The 25903-nt window shown below is 38.4% G+C and overlaps 2 protein-coding genes across 3 annotated transcripts in view; one reads left to right on the top strand and one right to left on the bottom strand.

The window, feature by feature from the left end:
• Positions 1-20463, top strand: part of TM6SF1 (transmembrane 6 superfamily member 1) — a 59714-nt gene extending 39251 nt beyond the window's left edge. Inside the window, exons 11-12 of one of the 2 annotated variants that reach the window (XR_012018704.1) lie at positions 19138-19218; positions 20117-20463. The gene's annotated coding sequence lies outside the window, so the exon portion shown is untranslated. Of the gene's footprint in view, positions 1-19137; positions 19954-20116 lie in introns of those variants that run through there. The other variant, XM_072801451.1, reaches the window with a different exon arrangement.
• HDGFL3 (HDGF like 3) overlaps positions 1-25903 on the bottom strand; it is an 81105-nt gene that overhangs the window by 13718 nt on the left and 41484 nt on the right. The window contains exons 2-5 of the mRNA XM_072801502.1: positions 15214-15290; positions 9568-9706; positions 9074-9232; positions 5267-5413 (exon numbers count right to left, since the gene is read on the bottom strand). Of these exons, the coding sequence (XP_072657603.1) occupies positions 5267-5413; positions 9074-9232; positions 9568-9706; positions 15214-15290 (522 nt within the window). The remainder of the gene's footprint in view (positions 1-5266; positions 5414-9073; positions 9233-9567; positions 9707-15213; positions 15291-25903) is intronic.

The raw sequence follows: 25903 nt of genomic DNA on the forward strand, positions 1-25903 counted from the left end.
TTTTTCTAGATGTGTCTCCTTAGGAGAAGGAAACAAAAGCAAAAATAAACTAACACTTCACCAAAATAAAAAGCTTTTTGTACAGGAAAGGAAACCATCAACAAAGTAAGAAGGTAACCTATAGAATGGGAGAAGGTATCTGCAAATGATATATCTGATAAGGGGTTAATATGCTTTTTTAAAAAAGATTTTATTTATTCATGAGAAACAGAGAGAGAGAGAGAGAGAGAGAGGCGCAGAAACACAGGCTGAGGGAGAGGCAGGCTCCATGCAGGGAGCCTGATGTGGGACTCGATCCTGGGACTCCAGGATCACACCCTGAGCCAAAGGCAGATGCTCAACTGCTGAACTACCTAGGTGTTAATATTAATTAACCCAGGGATTAATATTATATATGTATCTCCTACAACTCAAACCAAAAAAACAAATACTCCTATTAAAAAATGGGCAGAGGGGCAGCCCAGGTGGCTTGGCGGTTTAGCACTGCCTTTGGCCCAGGGTGTGATCCTGGAGTCCCGGGATCGGGTCCCATGTCGGGCTTCCTGCATGGAGCCTGCTTCTCCCTCTGCCTGTTGTCTCTGCCTCTCTCTCTTTCTCTCATGAATAAAAAAAAAAAAAAAAAAAAAAAAAAAAAAAGGGGCAGAGGACCTGAATAGACATTTTTCCAAGGAAGACATGCAAGAGACAGACATGTGGTCAACAGACACATGAAAAAAAGTTCAGCATCATGAGTCATCAGGGAAATGCAAATGAGATAACCTCAGACTGGTCAGAATGACTAACATCAAAAGGACAAGAAACAATAGGTATTGGCAAAAAAATGTGGAGGAAAAAGAACCCTCATGCACTGCTGATGAGAATGTAAATTGATGCAGCCCTGAAGTTCCCCCCAAAATTAATAGTAGAACTGCTAGATGATCCAGTAATTCTACTACTGGGCATTTACCCAAAGAAAATGAATAGTCAAAAAGATATATGGGAGTGCCTGAGTGGCTCAGATGGTTAAACAGCTGACTCTTGATTTTGGCTCAGGTCATGATCTCAGGGTCCTAGGATCAAGTCTCACATCAGGCTCTGCATTCAGCAGGGAGAGTGTGCTTGAAAATTCTTTTGTTCTCTCCTGTACCCCCAAACCTGGCTCATGCACTCTCTCTCTCAAATAAATCTTAAAAAACAGATATATGAACTTTTGTATATACTGCAGCATTACAATAGCCAAGTTGTGGAAGCAAACTAAGAGTCCACTGATAGATGAACAGTTCAGTAAGATACAGTGGATATACATACACAATGGAATATTACTAGCCATAAAAAAATGAGATCTTGCCATCTGTGATAACATGGATGGACTTAGTGCCTATTCTGCTGAGTGAATTAAGTCAGACAGAGAAAGACAAATACCATATGATTTCACTTATATGTGGAATCTAAACAAAATCTGGGACGCCTGGGTGGCTTAGCAGTTGGGTGTCTGCCTTCGGCTCAGGGAGTGATCCCACAGTCCTGGGATCGAGTCCCATCGGGCTCCCTGCATGGAGCCTGCTCCTCTCTCTGCCTATGTCTTTGCCTCTCTCTCTGTGTTTCTCATGAATAGATAAATAAAATCTTTAAAACAAAACAAAACAAAGTCAGACCCATAAGCACAGAGAACTGATGGCTGACTCAAGGAGGATGGTTAGGAGATAGGCAAAATGAGTAAAGGGGAACGGGAGGCCCAGGCTTCCAGTTATGGAATGAATAAGTCATGGAACAAGGTACAGCAGAGGGACTATAGTGAATAGTGTTGCAATAGCATTGTGTGGTGACAGGTAGTAGTTACACTCGTGGTGAGCACGGCATAAGTCTACACTGGTCAAATCATGGTATTGTACACTCCAAACTAAGGTAACATTGTGTGTCAGCTATACTTTAATTTAAATGAATGACTGAATGAATAAATGAATGGATCTCAGGCTCCTGCTTTACATTCAGGCTCCTACCAGCTATGTGACCCTGGGCCAAGCTTTCCATCCTCAGCTTCCCCAGGTATTATTTTATAGATATATAAATATAGATAATATAAATTTAGATATATAAATATAGATATATATCTATAATAGATATAGATTATCCCTCCATCTCTATCCTGGAATTTGTATGGGGATTAAATGAGATAGTGCACAGACAACATTTAGCCCAATATATGGCACAGAGTAAAGATGTTAGCCATTACTACTGAGTCTGCTACTGTTGCTACTTCTAACAGCAAGTATTTTCTGAAGTGCTTTCAAGATATTCAAGTAGAAATGGTTTCATTAACTGTTAGAAAAATGGGTCTACAATGCAGGCGATACAGAATGGTAAGTCATCAATAATATATAATAGTTGAAACCATGAGAGTGGATAAGCTGGACACAGGAGAAGCTTCTAGAATAGCAGTATGCCAAGACAGATTGAAGGAAGGAGCTCTAGAAATAGAATGAAAAGGAAATGGATGCAGAAGCAGAAGTGACTGGTGACCTGGAGGCAAAGTCAGGAGGGGAAGTTGGCTAATGGCATTAAATGCTCCACAGGTAAAATAAAGACAGACAACCCTGGGTTTGGCAATGAGAGGATCACCACGGACCTTTACAAGAGCAGTTTCCATGAAATGGTGAAGAAGCAACATGATTGCGATTAAGTAAGGCATGAGTAGGTGAGGGAGTGGACACAGGAGGGAAGAGAACTCCTTCAGGAAGTTTAAAGATGGGACACCTGGGTGGCTCAGTGGTTGAGCATCTGCCTTTGGCTCGGGGCATGATGATCCTGGAGTTCCGGGATCAAGTGGATCAAGTCCCACATTGGGCTCCCTGTATGGAGCCTGCTTCTCCCTCTGCTGTGTCTCTCCCTTTCTCTCTGTCTCTCATGAATAAATAAATAAATAAAATCTTAAAAAAAAAAAAAAGGAAGTTGAGAGATGAAGAGAAAAGTGAAAAGAGTAGGATATATGAGGGAAGGAGGCCTAACACGGTTTCTGGGCAGATGGAGAAAGAAGATAAAGGTCCAGGATGACAGGAAACCACAGAGAAGGTGAGGCCTTGGAGAGGAGGAAGAGACTGTACTCTGGACCCTGGCAACAGAAAAGTGCAGAATAATGCTTCTCAGACCTTAATGTGCACGAGTGACCTGTGCATGAATCTATTTTAACTAAAATAGGTTTTAGAAGGTCTGGGGTCAGGCCTGGGACTCTGCATCTCTAACAAGCTCACAGGTGATACTGCTGCTACTTGCCCACAGATCACATGCTGAGCAGTACAGGTGTAGACTATCTCTTCCTCTGTCATAGAAATTACAGATAGAAGTATAAAGGGAGACAAATTGTGAGGGTTTTGCTGTCTCCATATTGAAGCCACCTGGGATAAAGATAGCAGGTGGGATAAAAAGAAACTCAAACCAGTCAGGTACTCAAGGCTTTGGTGACTGTTAGCAAGCCTGTTCCTGGGAGGGCTACTGGCAAAGGTAACGATAGAGGGCTCTTTACTGCAAAGAGGTCAAGAGAAGAAAGGTATGCAGGGGACGGAGTAAAGCTGAGTGGCTAAGAGGGATAAGAGAACAACTGGGGAGTAATTTTGGATAACTGCATGAAGGAGGAGTTGAGAAGTAAACAGTACTGACAAGCATAGTTAAGAACTCAGCTGAAACCAGAATCTCACAGAACAGTAATAATGTATTTTGTGGATTACTGTTTCAAAATGATTACCACTATCCAATTAGAAAAGACTAACAGGAAATGACCAAGGGCAAAATGTGCCTTCACTAACACTTTTAAGTTAATAGAGGTTAACAAAAGTTAAGATCAAAGATAGCCAGATGGCCAATAGACACATGAAAAGAGGCTCAACACCCCTCATCATCAGGGAAAAATGCAAATCAAAACCACAATGAGAGATCATCTAGCATCTGTCAGAATAGCTAGAATCAAAAAGGTTAAGTAACAAGTGCTGGTGAGGATGTGGAGAAAAGGAACCCTTGGGCACTATTGGTGGGAATATAAACTGGTATAGCCACTGTGGAAAATAGTATGGAGGTTCCTTAAAAAGTTAGCATTTCCACTTCTGGGTATTTATCTGAAGAAAATGAAAACACCAATTTAAAGAGATAGATTCATCCTTATGTTCACTGAAACATTATTTACAATAGCCAAGATATGTAAACCACACAAGTGTCCATCGATAGATGAATGGATAAAGATGTGGTGTATCTATATACAGTGGAATATTACTCAGCTGTAAAAAAGAATGAGATCTCACCATGTGTCATAACATGGATGGACCTAGAGGGCATTATACTGAGTGAGAGAAGTCAGGCAGAGAAGACAAAAAACACATGATTTCATTCTTATGTGGGATCTAAAACAAAACAAAACAAAACAAAACAAAACAAAACAAAACAAAACAAACACAACAAAACACTGAGTCCCAGATATAGGAGACAGACTGTGGTTACCACCAGAGGGAGGGGTTGAGGGGTGGGCGAAATGGGGGAACCAGTGGCAGGGGATGGAGAGGCAAAGCCTCCCAGTTATACGACATGTGAGCCACAAGGATGTCAAGTGCAGAGCAGGGAACAGAGTCAAGAACACGGCAGTAACTGTATCATGAAGGTCTGGAACCAGACAATCACAGGGAATATTCAGTAATGTCTGTAAATGTGGATTCACTGATGTGTGCCTGAATGCCTGAAACTAATACAATATTGTATGTCAACTGTCAACTATACTTTAAAATAGAGTTAACAAAATTCACAGTGGACAAGTCTTCCCCTTCTGTACTTTAAATACCAGTCTTCACATTTTGCTGGAATACTTAAATATTTAAAGTCTCCATGGGTACATTAAAGTACAAACTGCTTCAAGTAAAGAAGCTGCTGTATGAAATCCCCTATTTTGAACACGCCATTCATCTCATAATAAAGGAACTGCAACTGTAGATTTCTGAGATGGCATTTCATAATTTCACTATTTCACACCTTACTTTTTAAAAGACTCTCAAGTTGAAGTTAGTTTAAAAAAGAATAAACGTGTTCATAGAGTTCCAAACTGAGAGGGAGGTATACTCCCCGCATCCCCGCCCTGGCTCTCAGGTGTTCTTGGACACTAAGTGGCTCCTTGTTCACCAGGAGCTGTGGTGGGTCTTCCCGTGAGGCTGTGACCGTCTCTCCGTCTACGAGGACAGGGTGTACTGTCTCATGCCCAGGAGCACAGTGGCGTCTAGGCTAGAAGGTGAGGGAGATCACGTGCCCTCCTTACCCCTTCACTGGTTTTCTGCAAGTCTGAAGTCGTGTTCCTTGTGTCATTGCCAGCATCTCCACCCTCAGAGCTGCTTTTGTTTTCCTCTTCTTTGCAGTCCTTGTCATCTTCATCTCCTGGAGATTTCCGGGACTGTTTAGAGGATTTCTAAACGTTTGGACAAGTTAAAAATTATAGTCAAAAGTACAACTCCGATGCACAAGGGTAAGTAAGAAGTGTAGAAGTGGCTGATATGCCTCACTACAGGCCAGAGCAGCATAACAGTGCTGGGTCTTGAGGCTGGGCCTCAGTGTAACCAGCTGGAAAAGGAGGTAGAGGTGCTTGATGATCTCCTAGTTCTTTCTAGCAGTGCAATGTTAAAAGCAGAAAATAAAGATTCATGTACCTAGAGCACTGCTAATGGATAAATGATAGCTGAATGGACACCACGACACCCACTTAGGAAGCTGTAGAGCTACAGGGCATCATAAGGCCATCTTATCCTTCCTCATCGTTTTACAGGAGAAACTCAGGTCCAGAGGGTGAGGTGAACTTTCTAAGAGGTTATATAAATATTCCTGTTAAGACACCTGTTGAAGCTGTTTGGTTAAGAGAAGACACTTCTATCATCATGTGATAGAAACTAATCTTTAAATTACGGATGGTTATTGAAGAGCCCAGGGGAACTAGCCCTTTTTCTTATCACCTTGCTTTTGAAATCAAAATGAACTCTAAGGAAGATGAAAATACAGTTCTAGTTTACAGCTAGAGTTGTTTTGCAAAGCAGCATTAAAATCAAAAGCCAGCCCCATTGTGCACCTTTAGGAAAGTAAAATGTACCATTTCACTAATATGTCCTCTCTGAGGAATTTTAAGAATCTTTAAGCACACGGCAAATAAGAGCTGAGGCAAAACTGATTTAGCCACATCACTTTTGGTCTTCCAGAAATGAATTAGCAAATTGGAGCTTCCTCAGACAATCAACATTTTAAATACAACTCTCAAAGAGAAAGTATCTTCTAGCTATGCGACAGAATATATAATTACATTGCTTCTATTTTACTTAACTGAAACCACCAACCAAGCCCAAAATGTCAGTTTAAAGTGAGGTCATCTTTACTTTTTGGAGGAAGGAAAGCAGAGATTTAATAATCCAAATGTGGAATGTCTACAGTGAATGCTAAGATCAAGTATGATGATACAAAAAGCAAACTACTTTTTCTTTTCCTAGTAAGTCAGTATAATTACTAAAATGTAGTAACTACTTTATGTAGTAATTCTCAAATAATAGTCTCTGGCCTACAGTCCTTAGAGGTAATAATACACATCCCTAAAGTTCACAATGCTTAACTAAGGATCCTAACGAGCAACCCACAGTGAATTTATAAGTACTATAGTCTTGCTCGAGGACCAGAACTAGGGAAATACCAAAGTTCTGCTGAAGAGTCACACTCAGTATTCAAAGAAATCTGGCTGCCTGGCTAGATTTGGTAACCCTGCAAAGCTCTTACTGTGCTGGAAACCCACATCATGGCAATTCTCGTAATTCTGGGGAGGGACCCTCCATCTTTTCCAGCACTGTAGTCTTGAATTGGTCGTGTGTCCAATTGTTGCCAACCTTTTTTTTTTAACTAAGATTACTGGTGGTTTAACATCATAACCAGTTTGCTATGTTGTGAAGCTCTCTGATTTGCCCTACTTTATATGGTAAATAATGTATGTGCAAAATATTTTGACCTATAGTTTTCCAGTATCTGTTACTGCCAAAGAGATATACACATAATCCCCTTCAAATCTGCTTTTTGACTGAGATGTAGTCAGAAGTTTGTGAACCAGTGGTTTTAGTGGCAAAGGAAGATTATTCAACCTTAAGAAACAGGTGTTAAAAAAAATCACTACTATTCAACAAAAAGGAAACATTTGTGAAGCCAAGGAGAAAGGAGATTATGTCAGGTAAGTGCTTCTCTACGTGTGATTCTCAGGTCACTAGCATCAGCATTACCTGAAAATTTAATTCTCAGACCCCACACTCAAGACCTACTGAAACAGAAATTCAGGCAGTGAGGCTTAGCAACATATGTTTTAACAAGCCCTTTTAATAATGTATATTTTAATTCTGATGCAGGTCCAAGTTTAAGAACCACTGTGTTAACTTTCTCAGTCAATATTAAAAATTAAAAATCATTTGTGCTCTTCCAAAGTCTTTGTGCATAATTTATCTTGACAACAGACAAAATAGTAAATTCAAAAAAATTTAAAAATCATGGTTCTCAAGTGATCATAGAAGTTGTGATCTTGAAGGAAAAGCAAAAAAAGATGATCCCTTAAACTAAAATAGATAAACCTTAGTAAGTAAAGTATGTCTTCTTCACTGCTTTAAATTATATATCCACATCAGCTATGAGCCTGATGATTTCTGGTCTTCATAACAAGGGAGGAAATAATGACATTGAAAAGCCGGATATCCACACTATCAAATGCCTCAGATGGCTCAGGCAGCTTGGTTAATTTACAGGGGTACAAAACATCACATAGCTCAGTAGGCGATCATTAAATTAAAAATATCAATTGAACTGGGTAAAGTGAAATCCAAAATGCTAAAAAAAATTTAGCTTAAAAAAAAATGCAATGGAAGATACAGTCTCAAAAGGAAAATTCTAATTATTTTTTGGTGATTTGCAAACTTTATCCCCATCCAAGGCAGATACCAGGTTTTTCATTAGGTGCACAGGAAGTAATCTGTATTCATACAATTTCACCTGGATGCTAGTTGGGTGGATTTTATAGATCGTAAAATAAAATGCCAATAATCTAATCAACTCCTGGTGCTTGGTTTTTAAGGAGTTGCCAAGTCTGCCCAGCCAGTAAATACCAGAATCTAAAGGGAAGTAATTTGTCCAAGTATTCAATCGTGTGACAGACCAATTATAGTGAAACCTGTACTAATCTCTGGTCTTCAAAGATCTATTTGTCTTGCTTCAGTTTATAAAGGTGAACAATTTTTACAATCTCAGTTTGTTCAACTGCGTATCTTATCTGAATTATGGTATGAAAATCTAGACTTTCAATTTGTAAATCTAGGATCATGTCACTCCTCTGTTTAAAGCCTTTAATAAATTATCATTCATTCAAATTATCATTCATATAAATCCAAATTCCTTAACATGGCACCCAAGTCTCCATCACTGAACCTTTCCCTGCCTCTCCTTCTTTGTCATGACACCCCAACCATGATTGTCTTCTTTCAATTCAGGACATGCCAGACCCTTTCTGCCTCAGATTGTGGCTGCTCTGCCCCACCTGGCCTTCTTCCTCTGCTCTTTCTTCAGGCCTCCATATAAACTGTGCATCTTCAGAAAAGCCTGGCCACTCTACCTGAAGCACATTTTCTTTCCATTCATTTCCTTCAGAGCCCTCTCATAATTTATATTTATTATTTGCATGGTCTTTAAAGCAGAAAGACAGACCTCGCATGTATGTATTTACATATACATGTCCTGAATGGTACTGAATTTCCTATATTCCTAAAATCTTCAGAGCTCATTTGGAAGTTCTTGTAGGAGACATACCTACTACTCTTGTACCCTTAACGAAAGAACAGTCCTTTTCCAACTGAGAAGTGGTATCTTCGGTGCCAGACCAGCCCTGCATCGCCTTCACATCTAAGGTTATCCACCCCGTTCCCTTGCTTATTATCTTCCTGTCTCTAAAGGCAGAGGTCCCCAGAGCTAGTATACTTCTATGGGCCCAATGAATGATCAAAGAATAATCTAAAGCCTTAATGAATATGCAAATAACATTAATAATAATGGAAAAGGTTCTAGTCACCTTTGAAGTGTAGGACTTTTTCCGTTTTGAGCCTGCTTTTTCATTCTTTCTTTTGCCTTTTCCATCTTCTTCTACTCTGTCCCCTTCCTCCTCACTGCTTGCATCTGCAGTATTCCCGCCTTCTCCCTCAGTTTCTGAGGAGCTCTGCTGCTGAATTGCCTAAGAAATAGCAAGATATTGGCTAATTATATTTTTGAAAAAATAGCAGAGAACACAGACTGTGAAAAGAATCATTCTATTTTAATCTGAAAGGGTTCAGCTTACTTTTAAGATTTTAAAAATAAAGGACTGTCAACTTCAATTTTCCAGTGACCATTTGACTTGAACCTTCTTGGGTAACAGAATTACATTTAATCCAAAATGTTACTGGAGCTAAAAAGAATTTTGATTTCAAATAGATGGAGGGCAAGTACTAGTACAAAGGACATGTAAGAAAGACCCCAAAGAGAGTTAAAACCAAAGAAATGAATTCTAACAATGAAGCAAACCATTACCTGGTACCCAGTAAACTTCACTCCCGGGTTATTCTCTATTTCCCACAATCCTTCATTAAATCCTTTCCGTTTGTTTGACTTTCCAAACTTGTCTTTGTATTCCTTATATGGAAAAAGGTCTTTCGGACCTAAAAATGCACTGCAGAGATACATTAGAAATAGAATTGATACTTTAACCTTCAAATGTAAGCTATTTTTAATATCAATATCAACTAAGGTGTCACAGCATATTTCAGTAAACCAAAGTATACAGAAACCCTCTGAGTTGGGCACATATCACAAAATAGTTTACGTAAATGGGGTGCCTGGGTTGCTTGGTCAGTTAAGTGTCTGCCTTCTGCTCAGGTCATGATCTCAGGGTCCTAAAATGGAGGCCCAAGTGGGCTCCCTGCTTAGTGGGGAGCCTGTTTCTCCCTCTTTCTCTCTCTCTCTCAGCCCCTCCTCCTGTTCATGCTCTCTCTCAAATAAAATAAAAACTTTTTAAAAAGTTTACACATATGCTTCTAGGCATAAAAAAACAGATACCTGGCTATGTAAGCCAGCAACTCTGGAGTGTGCTACTTTGATTTTACTTTTAAATTACCAATTTATTTTTTGTTTTAAAATGGATTTTTAGTTACACATAAAATTTTAAAGATGTCCAAATGCTGATCACTTAAATCATCATCTTAAACTAAGACTTATTTATGCTAATCTTCCATAGGTTAGGGTTTTGTGAGACTTACAGTAAAAATATAAATACTGGATTAAAAAAATGACTAACTCTATGTATCACATTAGTACATTTATTCATTATTCTATAAATTAAAAAATCATATTAGTGATTAATGAGGCACAAACAAGAAAACAATCAGAAGTAGCAAACAGACAGAAGGTTAGACAATTTAAACTTTATCCTAACTTAACCACAACCAGAAAAAGAAAATGAGTTTGAATAAATCCTGGGACTAGCTAATAGATCTGAGCATTCAAACTAGAGTCTTCAGCATTATTACCTATAATATATTAACCTGGTGAATGACACCCAAGAAGCTTACATTTGAAACATTCCTATATTACTCTGTTTGACAAATCTGAACACACATCTATAATGTGTCAGACACTGCTGAGCTGTTGTGGGTTCCGCAGGGAACCAACAGATGAGGATCTCTAACCTCATGGAGCACACGTTCTAGGAGTGCAAGTAGGGCTTGGACAAACAAAAGAAAAAACATAGTACCCTGTGCTAAAATAAAGCAGAGAAAGGGGATGGTAAGATTGAGAGTGGATTTGATAATTTCAGATATATGGATCATGGAAGGCCTCCCTGAGAGAGGGGAGCATCCACCAAGCACAGGCAGGGAGGGAGTTAAGTCCTGCGGTCCCCCAGGGGGAGAGCAGGAGAGGGGAGCAGACTTCAGGAGGAGCAAGTGCAACAGGCCCTGAGGTGGAAGTGCTTGCTGTGTTTAAGAAGGAAGAGGCTGGGGTGGCTAGAGTGAGAGGAGTGAGGGCAGAGCAGGAGGAGAGGTCAGAGTGGGGACCTGGTGGGAGCACAGATCATGTGGGCCTTGAAGGCTGCTACTGAGGCTCAGAGTCAGATTGGAAACCATGAGAGGTTTGAGAAGAGAAGTGACAATTTGTGTTTTCATAGGTGCATCCTGGCTGCTGTGCTGAAAAGAGACTGAAGTGGGTACCACCATAGGAAGAAGCAGGAGAGGGAGAGGCCTGAGTGCCTCCGCGGTTTAGTGCCTGCCCTTGGCCCAGAGTGTAATCCTGGAGTCCGGGATTGAGTCCCACATCAGGCTCCCTGCATGGAGGCTGCTTCTCCCTCTGCCTATGTCTCTGCCTCTCTCTGTGTGTCTCTCATGAATAAATAAATAAAACCTTAAAAGAAAAAAGAAAGAAAGAGGCAGGAGACAAACCAGACTGCTGAAGTAAGGATGAGGACTTGGGCCAGGCTGTAAGAGGTATAGTGGGTGAGAAGCTGCTGGATTCTGAATTCATGCTCAAGAAAGAGTCGATGTGACTGTTAATGGGCTGGCGATGGCACGTGAGAGAAAGGGAGGAGGTGAGTCTGTCTCCAGGGTGTCAGACTGAGAAATTGAAAGAATGGAGTTGGCATTTGCTGAATTGAAAGATTTTTGAGAGAATAAGACTTGAAGGTGAAAAGCTTGGCTTTAGCTGTGAAGTTGAGATCCTGGTTTGACATCCAAGTGAGGAGGTCAAGTTGGCATTTGGAGAGGTGATTCTGGAACTCAGAGGAAGGTCTGAGACTGTAAGTTAACAGTTCACTCTTGATCTTTATAAATTCCATTTTCTGACTGGTTCTTAGTACTGACTCTTCATCGCCTAGCTAATAAAAAACTTCCAAGTTGATGAAAATACCTGGGGAAGCTTTCTGACCCCAACCACCAAAACTCTCTTGACCTTTAATTGCCTGTTCGACAGGATTCTATCTCTCTGAATCCAGGCATAATTTATTAGGTTACTGGACATTTTAATCAAAGGCATATCACTGTCTTGCTTGACAAACAGAACATGAGAAAGAAATGGACTTCGGTATGTCCATTTTACTTTTAGAGAAGTTTGTCATGTATTATTAGACTAAGGTTTTTGACCTTTCTCCAGCATTTGACTCTGTGTGTAGGAATTCACATAGCTCTGGCTGCTAATCAGGGCTGGCCTGTACTCTCATGATGCCACAGAAGACAGGGTTCGTGGTTCAGATGGGCATGTTAGCTGCTGCCGGAAACAAGAGCCCTGAATGAACTGTTCTAAAACAACTTATTTTTGATACACAACCTTGTTTTTTCCTAGATTATAGAAAGATAATTCCACAGATCAAATCTCTCAATCAATTGGTTAACTTTCCTGCATGTTTCACAAATCTTAAAGCATAGGCCAGGAAATAAAATTTTTCAAAGCTTCATGCTCTAAGGATGTTATTTATTTATTTATTTATTTCTTGGCCAAGACTGCCTTGAAAATTGTCCAGACTAAAACTGCTGGGGTTAAGTTACACAGAGCAGAAGAATTTGAGGGCTCCAATTACCTATTTGTGCTTTAGGATAAATTCAAGGCCATGGTCTGAGGAAAATTCTTGTCTGCTTGGGGGTGTTCCTCTGGCTGACCTGCACACAGCTTTCTTGTTAAGTTCTTCACCTTTCATATACTTTTCCCCCCTTTCATATATTTCATTTCAACTTAATTTAACTTAAATTCATCCAACAGCTATTATTTTGAACATTTACCATTGGCCAGGCACTGTGCTAAGCAGTGTGTCCCCTGGAGCAAGCATGCCCCACCCCCAAGTCAGCCTCCAGAGAGGCTGAACACTAGGTACCTCCTAAGGCATACAGTCTTAGGGGCAGGGACACCCAGTACCTAATAAATGCTCTGCTGAAGCAAACTTATGGCAGGTTTTATGAAGTTCATTTTCCTCCAGATGTTTCAAAATCTACTTTTGGATGATCAAACCAGCAAAAAACTCACATATGGACTATATTATACTGCTCCGTGGTGGAACTGCCCTTAGTGAATTGAGCATTGGAAATACTGCCATTGGCTTATATTAAGGATGCTATAAGAAACAGCTCTGTGAAACCCTTCACATTGTTCACTGAAATGATCCTGTTACATTCACCAGCAATACACTAGGTGGCAAGCTCGTTATTTATAGTGCTTTAAGGAATGCCTAGAAAATGTTTACTAAGTAAATAAAAATGACCACATAATATTAGTAAATGGTTGATTTGTCCTATATAGTGGAAATGTGATAATCTTGTTTATTAAATCCTGCCTGGTCCCAGAAATACATTCAAATCATTTGGAAACAGGTCCTAGAGAAAAAAGCAAAATAATGGTACAGATTAACATGGAAAAAGGAATGAGGCAAATAGAAAAATATGTATCATAAAGCCCTTTACCCTTATAGGTAAAACATTTATCTTTAAGCTCTCTAGCACTCTAAGGAGGAAAACATGGTAAGGTGCATAGTATGTACACAGTGTCTATTCAATAAAAACAAAAGAAAATAAAACCAACTTTCTGAAAGAAACACAACTATTTCTTACATGAAGCCAAGAAATAAATATGTCTTAAGGGCTCTCTCTCCTGGTTAGCTCTTTTTCTCTCTTTTTAAAAATTTTTATTTTTTTAAAAAAGATTTATTTTTATTTAGAGAGAGAGCACAAGTTGGGGGAGGGAGAGAGAGACTCTCTAGCAGACTCTGTGGTGAGCATAGAGCCCAACACAGGGCTCAATCTCATGACCCTGAGATCATGATTGGAGTCAAAATTAAGCATCAGACACTCAACCAAATGAGCCACCCAGGCGAAAAGGTCAGAGTTGCAGAGACAACAAGCTAAGAAAAAAAATTCGTGCCTGGCTCTACTATATTCAAATGAACATATGGGATGACCCTGAATTTGAAGACTTGTGAGACTTCATAGTAGTTTTTAGCTTTCCGCACATATGCAATTCCTATTCCATTTATGTCCTTGTTGTGACTGACCATACACATTTTTATTGTGTCAAGACTGCCAACCATCTCCTAGGATCTACCATCTTCTGTCTTTTATTTATGGATTACTATTTCCAGCTTTTTCCCTATTTAAGTTGCCCAGCTAGAGACTAGGTTTCCCAATTCCTTACAGTAACATGTGGTCGCATGACTGAGTTTTTGCCACTGCAAAGAATAATGAAAGTGTAAGTGATATGTGCACCTTCCTTGTCATCTCCTTACAAAGAAGTTGCTTGTTGCGCAGCCTGGGTGGCTCAGCGGTTTAGCGCCTGCCTTCAGTCCAGGGCATGATCCTGGAGACCCAGGATCGGGTCCCACATCGGGGTCCCTGCATGGAGCCTGCTTCTTCCTCTGCCTGTGTCTCTGCCTCTCTCTCTCTCTCTCTCTCTCTCTCTGGGTTTCTCATGAATAAATAAATAAAATCTTTAAAAAAAAAAAAAAAGAAGTTTCTTGTTCTTCATGTTTTCTCTTTCCCCCTTCCCTCTACCTGGAAGCTGCACAGATGTTGCTAAGCCCTGTTTTGTCAGTTTGTTTTTAAATAAGCAGGCAAGGGCAACACTCCAGGGAAAGGCAGGACTATGTGACTGACCCAGAAGGAACCTGGGTCCCTAGAGCAGAGTAGCCTACCCTCCTTGATCTACTTGCCCATTTCTGGACTGTTTCAAAAGAAAGAAAGAAATTTCTATATTATATGAGACACTGTATTTTCAGGTTCCTTTACTTAACAGTTTAGTCTGCACTTTAACCAATAAAATGTTAGAACCTTATTAAGTTGGTATGTTTGCTTCAGGGTTCAACAAATTGAAAAAGCCTGAGACAACATAACTTTATTGTACAAAATATAAATGGGAACTATACAAAACCGGGGAAAGGAATCACTGAGAGTAGTAAGGAGACTACTCTAGGACTTAAAAGTGTCCTAAAGGAGATTCTGGGTGATGTCCAACATTTACACAGAAAGAACATTCAAAAGCAAAATGAATGAAAAATCTTCACATTAAGAAAAATACATTATTAAGCTCGGTAATTTTATATAATTGTGATCCTTTTAAGAACATATAAAATGTTATAGATCAGGTATAAACAATATAGTCTGGTAGAGCCAAATTAGAGCTCTTGAAGCTTTAAGTTGTTTGTTGACTTACGTTTCATGGGTGCCAAAAAAGAAGATAGGATACTTGTTTGCTGGGGGCTTCACAGCTCCCTCTGGGAGTTCATCAATCTGTGAAAGACAAATTTAGTTATTAAATATTCATCTAAATCATGTAAAAATAGCATAAACATGATATAAACATTGTTCTGATAATTTCAAAATAAAATTATTCTAATCAAAATTCCAATATTTTTTTTGAACCTTACAAATGATTCCAAAGTTCATATTTGATCCATCACATGGAGAGTAACACTATAAATTGATTATAACCATTATGGTAATTTATAATCAGGAGCCAAAACTACTCATTTCTTTTGACTTAATAAAATTACTGCTGGGAGTCTGTCCTAGTGAAATTTTAAAAAGTATCAACAAAAAAACATAAAAAGATACACTTTGGAGATAGTGAATTTTTACACACACACACACACACACACACACACACACACACACACCCAGAAACGTGTTGCATCATAGAGATTATGGAAAATTAACTTGATGGAATATATTGTCATTAAAAATTATCAACTCTTGCCTAGACTACCGCAAGTCTCTCTCTCCCATTTAAGCTAGAATTTACCTTTTTAAAAATTTTTAATTCTTTTAAAAATAGGCTTGACTCCAGTATGGAGCCCAACATGGGTGTCAAACTCAGAACCCTCAGATTAAGACCTGAGCTGAGATCAAGAGTCTGATGCCCAACCGAATGAACCAGCCAGGCACCTCTAGAATCACCTTTTAAAATGCACATTTGATTATCTCACTTTCTTGCTTCATATCCTTCTATAGCTTCTTATTGCTTATAGCATTTTTAGCTATGCATATGAAACCTCTGGAACTTAAAGAAATATACACTTCCATGCTCCCCCAGAGACCTACTGACTCTTATATATAGCTGGGGTTGAGAACCTCTAATAAGGTAAAGTTGAAATTCCTTAGCTATTATACAGGCATATTCATAATTCCTTACAGTGTTTCAGGAAATGGCCCTTGACTCACAAATCTCCATCTGCAGCTCCAGCCTTTCCTTTGAACTCCTATAATTCTGACAGGATTATGTTGAACTGCAGGCAGGTAACTGCCAATGTCTACAAACCACATGCATTTACAGGTCTTTAAGCTGCCAAAATCAAAGAAAAGGCTACGAAGAGGAGGAGAGGCACACCTGCAGTTGAGAGAGCAAGAAACAGGGCTTGTCTCCTGAGGAGACCCATAGGCCTCCTTTCCTCACACAGGGCAGCAGCCTGCAGATTACACTACCGCTCGTTCACGTCAGAGTAGACACTCTGTGTACAGAGGAAAGATGAACTTCAAGTCTAGAAAACGTTAAGTCCTGCTTCTGATTTAAACTGTGATAGCAAAGGTATTACCTCATATCTTGGGGCCTTGACTTTCACATCTCTCAAATGTGGTGGGTGCAGTTGGTGACTTCTAGATTTCCTTCAAGTCCTAAAATACCATGGCTTGTCAAAAACTAAATTAATTTCCCCTGTTTTTGTTTACTATCTTAATTACTGGTACAAACCTTAATCTTGTTAGTTATTTCCTCAAGCCCCGTATTCAGTTTTTCACCTAATTCTCCCAGTTCAGCTCCAGAAAGGTCTCTTAAATTGATCACCATTCTCTTAGTGAATTTCGTTCCTTAAACAAGTTCTTATGCTCTTTCAACATGGCCACTATAGTAGCCTTCAGAAGTATTTCCTTGTCTCCAAGCTTTTTCCTGTTACCTACTATATAACTTCTGTGAAAACCTTGTGGGTGTTACATTCAATACTACCCTAACAAAAACAATTTAAAATGAATTAATTTCATTTGAATCAATTCATTAAACATCCAATAATGTGTGTGAGATAATATATGGTGAAAAACATGACATAAAATTTTCTAATTTAGCCATTTTCAAATGTATAGTTCAGTAGTAATGATATTCACATTACTGTGAAACAGATCTCCAGAAAGCGGGTAACTAGATTTTTAATGGAGAAAAAATAGAACTTAAAATGGCAATGCATGTTAAGTATGTGGTAAGCATACCATCTGACAAAACACCACCACATCAAGTTTTTGTCACTCTTATAAAATAACTAAAAGTAAACAGTTCAAAAAGACATCTTTTAAAATTTTCTTTCCAAAAGAAATACAACTTTTGGTTAAACTTTTCATTTACTATAATGTTACATAAGTAATATCTAGTGCAGAGGTTGCAGAGTGATGGCCCTTGGGCAATTTCTGGCCTAAAGGTAAGTTCTGTTTGGCTCATACAGTGTTTTGTTTTTTAAAGTAAATTAGTTCCAACACTTTAAAATGAGAAGATTCACATTAAAATCCAGATTAATAGTTTCCGAAAAAAAAACTTAAAGACAGATAAGCAAGCATTCCCACAAGGCAACAATTCGCCAACATTTTCAATAGTATGTGCCCTTTAGACAAAGTATGTGCCACCTTTACACAAAATATGTGCCCTCGGTATGTTACATACCCACCACTCTCTTGATGGTGTTGTAAATGCCTGCGTTCCTTACTCATATTGCTTACCTGGCCCCTTGGAATATGTGAGTTTGTGCCCCTGTAATAAATACTGTCAAAAATAGTAGAATGGGCCTTACCACCATGCTGGTTCCACAAGAAAGGTATTAAATAATGTGTTGACATGTACTCACTGCATTTTATTGAGAGTCTTGTTTTTAACTCTTTCGAATTTATACTTTGGCAATTTTGGAATAACAAGTTGTTCAAGTATATACACCTTCCTGAACCAATTAAAAAGTACCTCTCAGGACACCTGGGTGGCTCAGGGTGTGATCCTGGGTGGAGTCCCAGGGTCGAGTCCCACACTGGGCTCCCTGCATGGAGCCTGCTTCTCCCTCTGCCTGTGTCTCTGCCTCTCTCTCTCTCTCTCTCTCTGCGTCTGAGTAAATAAATAAAATCTTTAAAAAAAAAAAAAAAAAAAAAGGAAAGTGTTCCTCCCAGGCACTGTTTTTTGGCTCCTATAATGATAGCAAGTGGCAACAGAACTTTATTTTCAGGGGTTTTTTTGGTTTTGTTTTTTCACTGTTTCTGTTTTCCTGATTTTGTACTTTGTATTTTTACTTTTGTTTCTAGTTTTTGGCTATTTTTGTTTTTTGTTTTTTTGGGTTTTTTTAAAGATTTTATTAATTTATTCATGAGAGACACACACAGAGAGAGGCACAGAGACACAGGCAGAGGGAGAAGCAGGCTCCATGCAAGGAGCCTAACATGGGACTCGATCCCAGGACTCCAGGGTCACACCCTGGGCTGAAGGCGGTGCTAAACTGCTGAGCCACCTGGGCTGCCCCTATTTTTGGTTTTGATTCTGGTTTGCACACAGCCAATGTGTTATTCCCCATTACAAGATGATATGGTGACCTCTTGTCTTTTGAATATGACATGACAAAGAGTCTGGTATATTAGTGTTTTACTTTGTAGAAGAATGTCTTGCTTCTACTAGAAGAAAAGCCCTTTGGAGACCTAGATCAGTGAATGTGTGTATTCTGTTTCCTTTAACCTGTAGTTAAGTTTTAGACCTGAAGTCATAAGCTCTCTCTGTTTGTACTTGAAATAGCATATTTTATCCCTCCTTCTGTGATTTTGAAACATTTTTCTACTTTGGGAGAGGGTCCTAATAAATTTGATCTAATTTTCTTAAAAGAGCTCTTTTTATTGATTTAGAGATACTAATACAACTTAGAAAAATCTAATATAAACGAAAAATATGTAAAAATATGCACATTTATATATATATATAAGGTTTCCTTATATTAATATATAATATAAGGAAATATAAAAATCTAATATAAACTAAGAATCCTCAGGGGGAAAGAAAAGTGAATGTACAGTACTTTAAATTTGGTAGCCTTATTGTTCTTTATTTATTTGTCTGCTTTGATCATTGCAGAGATACTCAGAGGATGTCAGATGGAAACCAAGCTTCTATCCCTTGAGTCTACAAGTCTACAGCCCTATGGGAGGGAGGCAGGTAACCTCTTATTTCCTAGGAAACCTCAGAGCTTCATCCCTGGACCTTCACCATTAGTGTTACTTGGAACTCATTAGAAATGCTAGTTCTCAGTGCAGAACCCTGGCCAACTGACTTAGACACCTTGGGAGTTAAGTGTTTTAAGAAGCCTCCAGCTGATTTCGAAATACATTATAAGACTTTTCATCCTCTTACTGTTGTTCCTGTGGGTGGATTGCCTTCATTTCTTGTGATTAATATAAGTCCCACCATATCGTAGGATTTTTGCACTGAGATTGCAAAAATGCACCAATGCAGGATTGCTTTCCTAATGTTTTAAAATGTATAAAATATCAACATTTCATTTTTTTTTAAAGATTGTATTTATTTGAGAGAGAGGGAGAGCACAAGCAGGGGGAGGCAAAGGGGAAGAGGGAGAGGGAGAAGCAGATACCCCACTGAGCAGGGAGCTTGACACAGGGCTCCATCCCAGGACCCTGGGATCATGACTCAAGCGAAAGGCAGATAGATGCTTAACCGGCCGAGCCACCCAGGTGCCCCAACATTTCTATTTTTTATTAAAAGAGTATTGTGTTATATTAAGTGTGGTGACCTTCTAAGAAAAACATCCTTCTCCCAGAAACTAATAGGTCAGAGGCATCTGTATAAAAAAAAAAAAAAAATCCAAATTTCAGTAATCAAAATGAACAAATCAGACTGGTTGATAATTTTGGTGTAAAAACAACTTTGAAAAAAAAAAACAATGTTGTCTGGATTTAATCATTGTAGAATGTAATATAAGCAAATGTTTTATTTTTTTAAGTAAAATTTGGGTTTATTTTCTCATGACGAGACTTATTACATTGGAACTTCTTTTTTTTTTTAAATATTTTTTTTAATTTTTATCTATTTATGATAGTCACAGAGAGAGAAAGAGAGGCAGAGACACAGGCAGAGAGAAGCAGGCTCCATGCACCGGGAGCCCGACGTGGGAATCGATCCCGGGTCTCCAGGATCGTGCCCTAGGCCAAAGGCAGGCGCCAAACCGCTGCGCCACCCAGGGATCCCTACATTGGAACTTCTTAAACAGGTTTACTAACAGGCTACTATTACTTCCACATAATGTTAAAGATTAAAGAAAACGTAAATGAACTATATTTCTGACAAACTTTTCTATATCAACAATAATTAGATTCTGTGGTATGTTAGATTAAACTTAATTTCCAAAAAAAAAATAAATAAATAAACTTAATTTCCAATCATTAACTTTAGGATGTTGGACTAGTATTGAATTGAATTAATTAATGGATAATCTTTGCATCCTTGAATAATTTCTAAATAAAATAGAATACGGAAACATTGGTAACCATGTGTAGTTTTAAAATACATAGAATTAAAAAAATACATAGAATTTTAACTTTTATGTGTTATGTAGTGACTATTTTTGCTACTCTAAGAAGGCAGAGAAAGAATATGTGCATTATATTTGTCCATAAGCTTTGATGGTTTGCTGAAACAGTGTTTATGACAATAATTCCTCAAATAACTGACTTTCTGTGAAACAGAGGTTACTTTGTTAAAATGATAAATATGGAGATTGAGACTACTAACAATAATGGCACAGAAGTATAACCAGGTAGGCAAGGTAATGGGATGTATTTGTGCTTATTAAAGGGAAAAGATTAGTTTTGTACTTGAAGTCAAGCACCTGGGTTGTTCCAGCATGTGGGAAAGGATTAAGGAGGATAAAACCCAGATGAATATTGAAAGCTGTAGGTTTGTAGAAAGGAAAGTTTATTTGCTTTGGACTATAAAACTGCAAATAGTCTAAAAATGTTGCCAAAGTTGGTTCAGTTTTTTTTAATTGAACTGCAACTGACATACAATATCCTATTGGTTTCTCGTGTACATCATATCTGTCAACATTTTTATATATTATGAAATGATCCACACAGTTTGTTGCCATCTGTCACCACAGAGAGTCACCACAATATTAGGGACTCTACATCCCATGACTTATCACTAAATCTGTACCTTTCAGTTCTCTTCATCTATTCTGTCTGCCCCATCTTCTACCCCTCCTTAGTCTTGTAACCAACAGTTTCTTCTATCTATGAGTCTCCGTTTTGTTTTTCAATTTTATAAGTTTCTGGAATTTGTCCATTTGCTTTTTAGATTCCACATACAAGTGAAATCATAGGGGATCCCTGGGTGGCGCAGCAGTTTAGCGCCTGCCTTTGGCCCAGGGCGCGATCCTGGAGACCCGGGATAGAGTCCCACATCGGGCTCCCGGTGCATGGAGCCTGCTTCTCCCTCTGCCTGTGTCTCTGCCTCTCTCTCTCTCACTGTGTGCCTATCATAAATAAAATAAAATAAAATAAAAAATTAAAAAAAAAAACAAGTGAAATCATATAGTATTTGTCTTTCTCTGGCTTACTTCACTTATTAATACCTTCTAGCTCCATTCATGTTGTCACAAATGACAAGGTTTCATCTTTTTTATGGGTGAACAATATTCCACTGTATACATATACCAAATCTTAATCAAATCATCTATTGACAAATATTTAGATTACTTTTATATTTGGCTTTATAAATGATGCTACAATAAACAGGGATGCATATATCTCTACAAATTGGTATTTTCATTTTCTTTGGATAAATACCCAGCAGTGGAATTGCTGGCTTGTACAATATTTCTATTAGTTTTTTGAGGAAGCTCCTCACTGTTTTTCATAGTGTCTGCATTTACATTCCCGCAACAGGGTATAAGCGTTCCCTTTTTTCTACATATTCGCCAAAACTTGTTATTTTTGTCATTTTGATATAGCTGGCTCAGTTTTTATGACTTACTCATAAAGATTAAAAAGGGTGAGCTTAAAAATCCACTAATACTTATTAATACAAAACCAGAATTTGGTTTTCTCTGTTAAATTACAAATTGGTGTTGGAGTATCCTGTCTATTGCTAACAAGATATGGTTTAAAAAAAACGGGGAGGTACTCCTTACTCTCAGAAAATCAGCATAGTTAGCAGATATCATATTTCACTAGAATAACTTCCTAGACTTTGTGCTATCATATCCTTAAATTTGTTTTTAAACAAACAAAAGTTCCTCGCTAAATAGTTAAGGGTTAAAAAAAAAGTTAAGGGTTCTTAAAAAAAAAAGTTGAGTTACTATCATCTGTGTTAATTTAAAACATTATAACTTGAAGCCATTATTCATTATTCTCAAATTTCTAAGTTCCTGTCCTAATATAATCAAGTGACCCTCTCTGAGAACTCTTGTGATGCTGCTGAGATCAGAGTACTCCCTGGGAAACAAATTATTTGGCTCAGATTGTGGTGTAAGGTCTGAAGCTCAATATTGCAAGCCGACCACATTATTCGAAAAAGCCACCCACATTGTTCTATGGGAGCCCTGCTCTAGACACTACAAAGCCCACCTGCTGGTTGTTCACTTTCTTCGTCAGTGCCATTCCCGCATGGCCCTGTGTGGCACGTGGTGTCCTATTCCTCTGGGATGTGAGTGTATGTAATTAATAAGCTGTGGTCTGTCTCATCTGTCCAGATACACATTGAGGCAGTCCCATAACTATACAGTAGGGATCCTTCTCTCAGCAATAGGGTGAATGAGAAGGGATGAGAACACAGAAAGGCACCAACACCAGGGAATCTAATCAGGATACTGGGGGCAAGGAGTTCCACACTGTGGCTCAAATTTCTAAGTGTGGTAGCTTAACGGTTTCATTCATTGTAGTCCACACAGTAGGTGAAGGTGAGGGTAGAGTGGAGGGTGAGGAGTCCTAAGAGCCAGAAGGGTAAACAAAGATACCCAAGCTCTCTCCTCCAGTAACGCCTTTTCTCTCAGAAGTGCCCCCAGGCCTATTCCCTTACTTTGTTCAACTCTGCTTAAAGAGTGCCTCATCGGAGACACTTCCTTACAACGCAATTAAAAATGGCACCTCTTCCCCTGTCATTCTCTATTTCCTTATTCTGCTTTATTTTTATTCTGAGAATTGTCCTGACACTGAGTATTTTGTTTGCCTCTTCACATTAGAATATAATCCCTATGCAGGGGAAACGTGTTCTTCATCACAGCAGTTGCTCAACTGCCTAAAGCAGTGCCTGCTACATGGGAGGTACATAATAAATATTCCTTGGGGACCAAGGTTTCTTAAGACCTGAAGAAGTCTCACTCACAAAGGGAGAGAATTAGAGATCCCAACTAAGATAGAGAAGAGAAAGCATCAATAGTAGATTACTAAGAAAAATTGTTCTGAAGTTATAATCTCTATATATATTTTTTTAAATATTTTATTTATTTATTCGTGAGAGACAGAGAAAGACAGAGAGGTAGAGACACAGGCAGAGGGAGAAGCAGGCTCCATGCAGAGAGCCTGATGTGGGACTTGATCCCGGGACTCTAGAATTATGCCCTGGGCCGAAGGCAGCACCAAACCGCTGAGCCACCCAGGGATCCCCTGAAGTTATAATATAAAGGAGTCTCTATGCTTAAGAAAAAAAGTAGGAATAACAAGCAAACTTGTCTGAGTATGCCAATAAGAAAGATTTGGGGGGCTAGCTGAAAAGAATATTGAAAAGAATACAGAGGGGAAAAAAAGACTATTTTAGGCATCAAAGTGTATAAAGTGAAGTTACAGAGGGAAAAAAAAAACTTGTGATGTTGTAATAAAAATGGCTTTAGATAAAGAGAGTACTACAAAGGAGTCAAAAGATTTACTGCAGGGTAAGAGGAAAGCACATTATGGAAAAAGGAAATGTGCACAAGATAAAGGGAAAAGAATTCTTAAAATGTGACTATATTTGGCTTAATAAACAGGTTATTCATCAATTTAATATTTGAAAGTAACACTCTGTTAAAGAATCACAAACATAACTATATGGAAATAGTTTCCAAAATAACAATTCAAAAAAATCTCTAGTAAACTAGACACTAATATCTTTAAGTATATAAAAACCACCACCTATTAGCTGAAAGAGCAGTTTTATAAAGACATTTTGGTTTTTACTCCATAAAACTTTCATAAACTTTGACAATTTTATCTTTAAAGCATTTAAAATTTTTTTTATTTATTTGACAGAGGGAGCACAAGACAAGCAAGGGGGAGCAGTAGAGAGAGGGGGAAAAGGAGTCTCCTTACTGAGCAAGGAGCCCGACATGGGGCTCAATCACAGGACCCTGGGATCATGACCTAAGCCAAGGGCAGACACTTTACCAACTAAGCCTCAGGTACCCCAACAATTTTATCTTTAAAAGAATTATAAATAATTTTGAGAAGTAGAGATATACTTAAAAGGCAGTGTTTTTAACATTGTGGTAGGCTCTATGGAAGGGATAGGGCAGATAATTTATTGTCATCCCTCATTAGTATTGCTGATTCTGGAGAAGGAGCATATGTTGGGTATTATGACTCATCCTTCATCCTCAGTATACCTTAGGGAGAGCCAGTCTCTGACAATTGGAAAAACTCAGGTTGAATAGTAAGAAATAAAGGATATTCCCTAAACTCTCCCTCAGTCCCCAGTCTTCTAAGCAACTGTCCACATGAATTCTATTTTGAAGAGGTATAAAATACACTCATTCTTAGGGTTTATGTTCACTTTTATCAAGGTAAAAATTTACATGTAGTGAAATATACTCATTTTAAATTAATAATAATAATTTGATACATCATAAACCCATATAACCAAACCTAATCAAGTACATAACATCTAAGTCATTTCAGAAAGTTTCCTCATACTCCCTACTAGTAATTTCCTGCCCACCAAAGGCAACCACTTTCCTGATTTCTATCACCACAGGTTAGTTTTGCCTGTTCCCAAACTTAAAAAAAAAAAAAAAAGTAAATAAGGAAGAAGTCTTTGGTTATTGGCTTCTTTTGCTCAGTGTATGTTTTGTTTTGTTTTAGATTTATCTATTTATTTTAGAGAGAGAGAGTGAGAGAAAGAGCACAAGGAGGGAGAGGCAAAAAGGGAGAGGGAGAAACTCAAGCAGACTCCACAGGGAGCTTGGAGCCCAACACAGGGCTTGAACCCATGACCCCAAGATCATGATCTAAACCAAAACCAAGAGTCTGCCACTTAACTGACTGTGCCACCCAGGCACTTGCTCAATAAATTACATATATATAAGTAGTTTATTCTTCTATACTGCCAGGTAATCTTCCACTGCAGCTGTTCACCTGTGGATGTACTGATGGACATTTGTATTGTGTCCAGGTTTGGCTATCGTGAATGAAACTGCTATAAACATTCTTGCACTTTTTTTTTTTTGGACATATGCTTTCACTTCTCTTGGATAAATATACCCAGGAGTAGGATTACAGGGTAAAGCACAGGTAAATGTTTAATTCTGAGAGAAACTGCTAGACTATTTTCTAAAGTGGTTATTCTATCATATTGTTCTCTCAAATAATACATGAGAGCTCCGGTTGCTCTACATCCTAACCAATATTTAGTATGGCCAGCCCTTTTAATTTCAGCCATTCTATTAGGTATGAAGTGAAATCTATTGTGATTATCATGTGATTAACATGTGATTAACATTATCATGTGATTAACATGTGATTATCATGTGATTAACATACCAAACTGTCACAATACTCTATGCATTGACCCCAAAGAAATTAAAGTATGTGTCCATATAAAGATTTGTACAAGGATGTACAACAGCAGGTTTTTT

This window comes from Canis lupus, chromosome 2, assembly GCF_048164855.1.
Source record: "Canis lupus baileyi chromosome 2, mCanLup2.hap1, whole genome shotgun sequence".
NCBI classification, from domain to species: domain Eukaryota; kingdom Metazoa; phylum Chordata; class Mammalia; order Carnivora; family Canidae; genus Canis; species Canis lupus.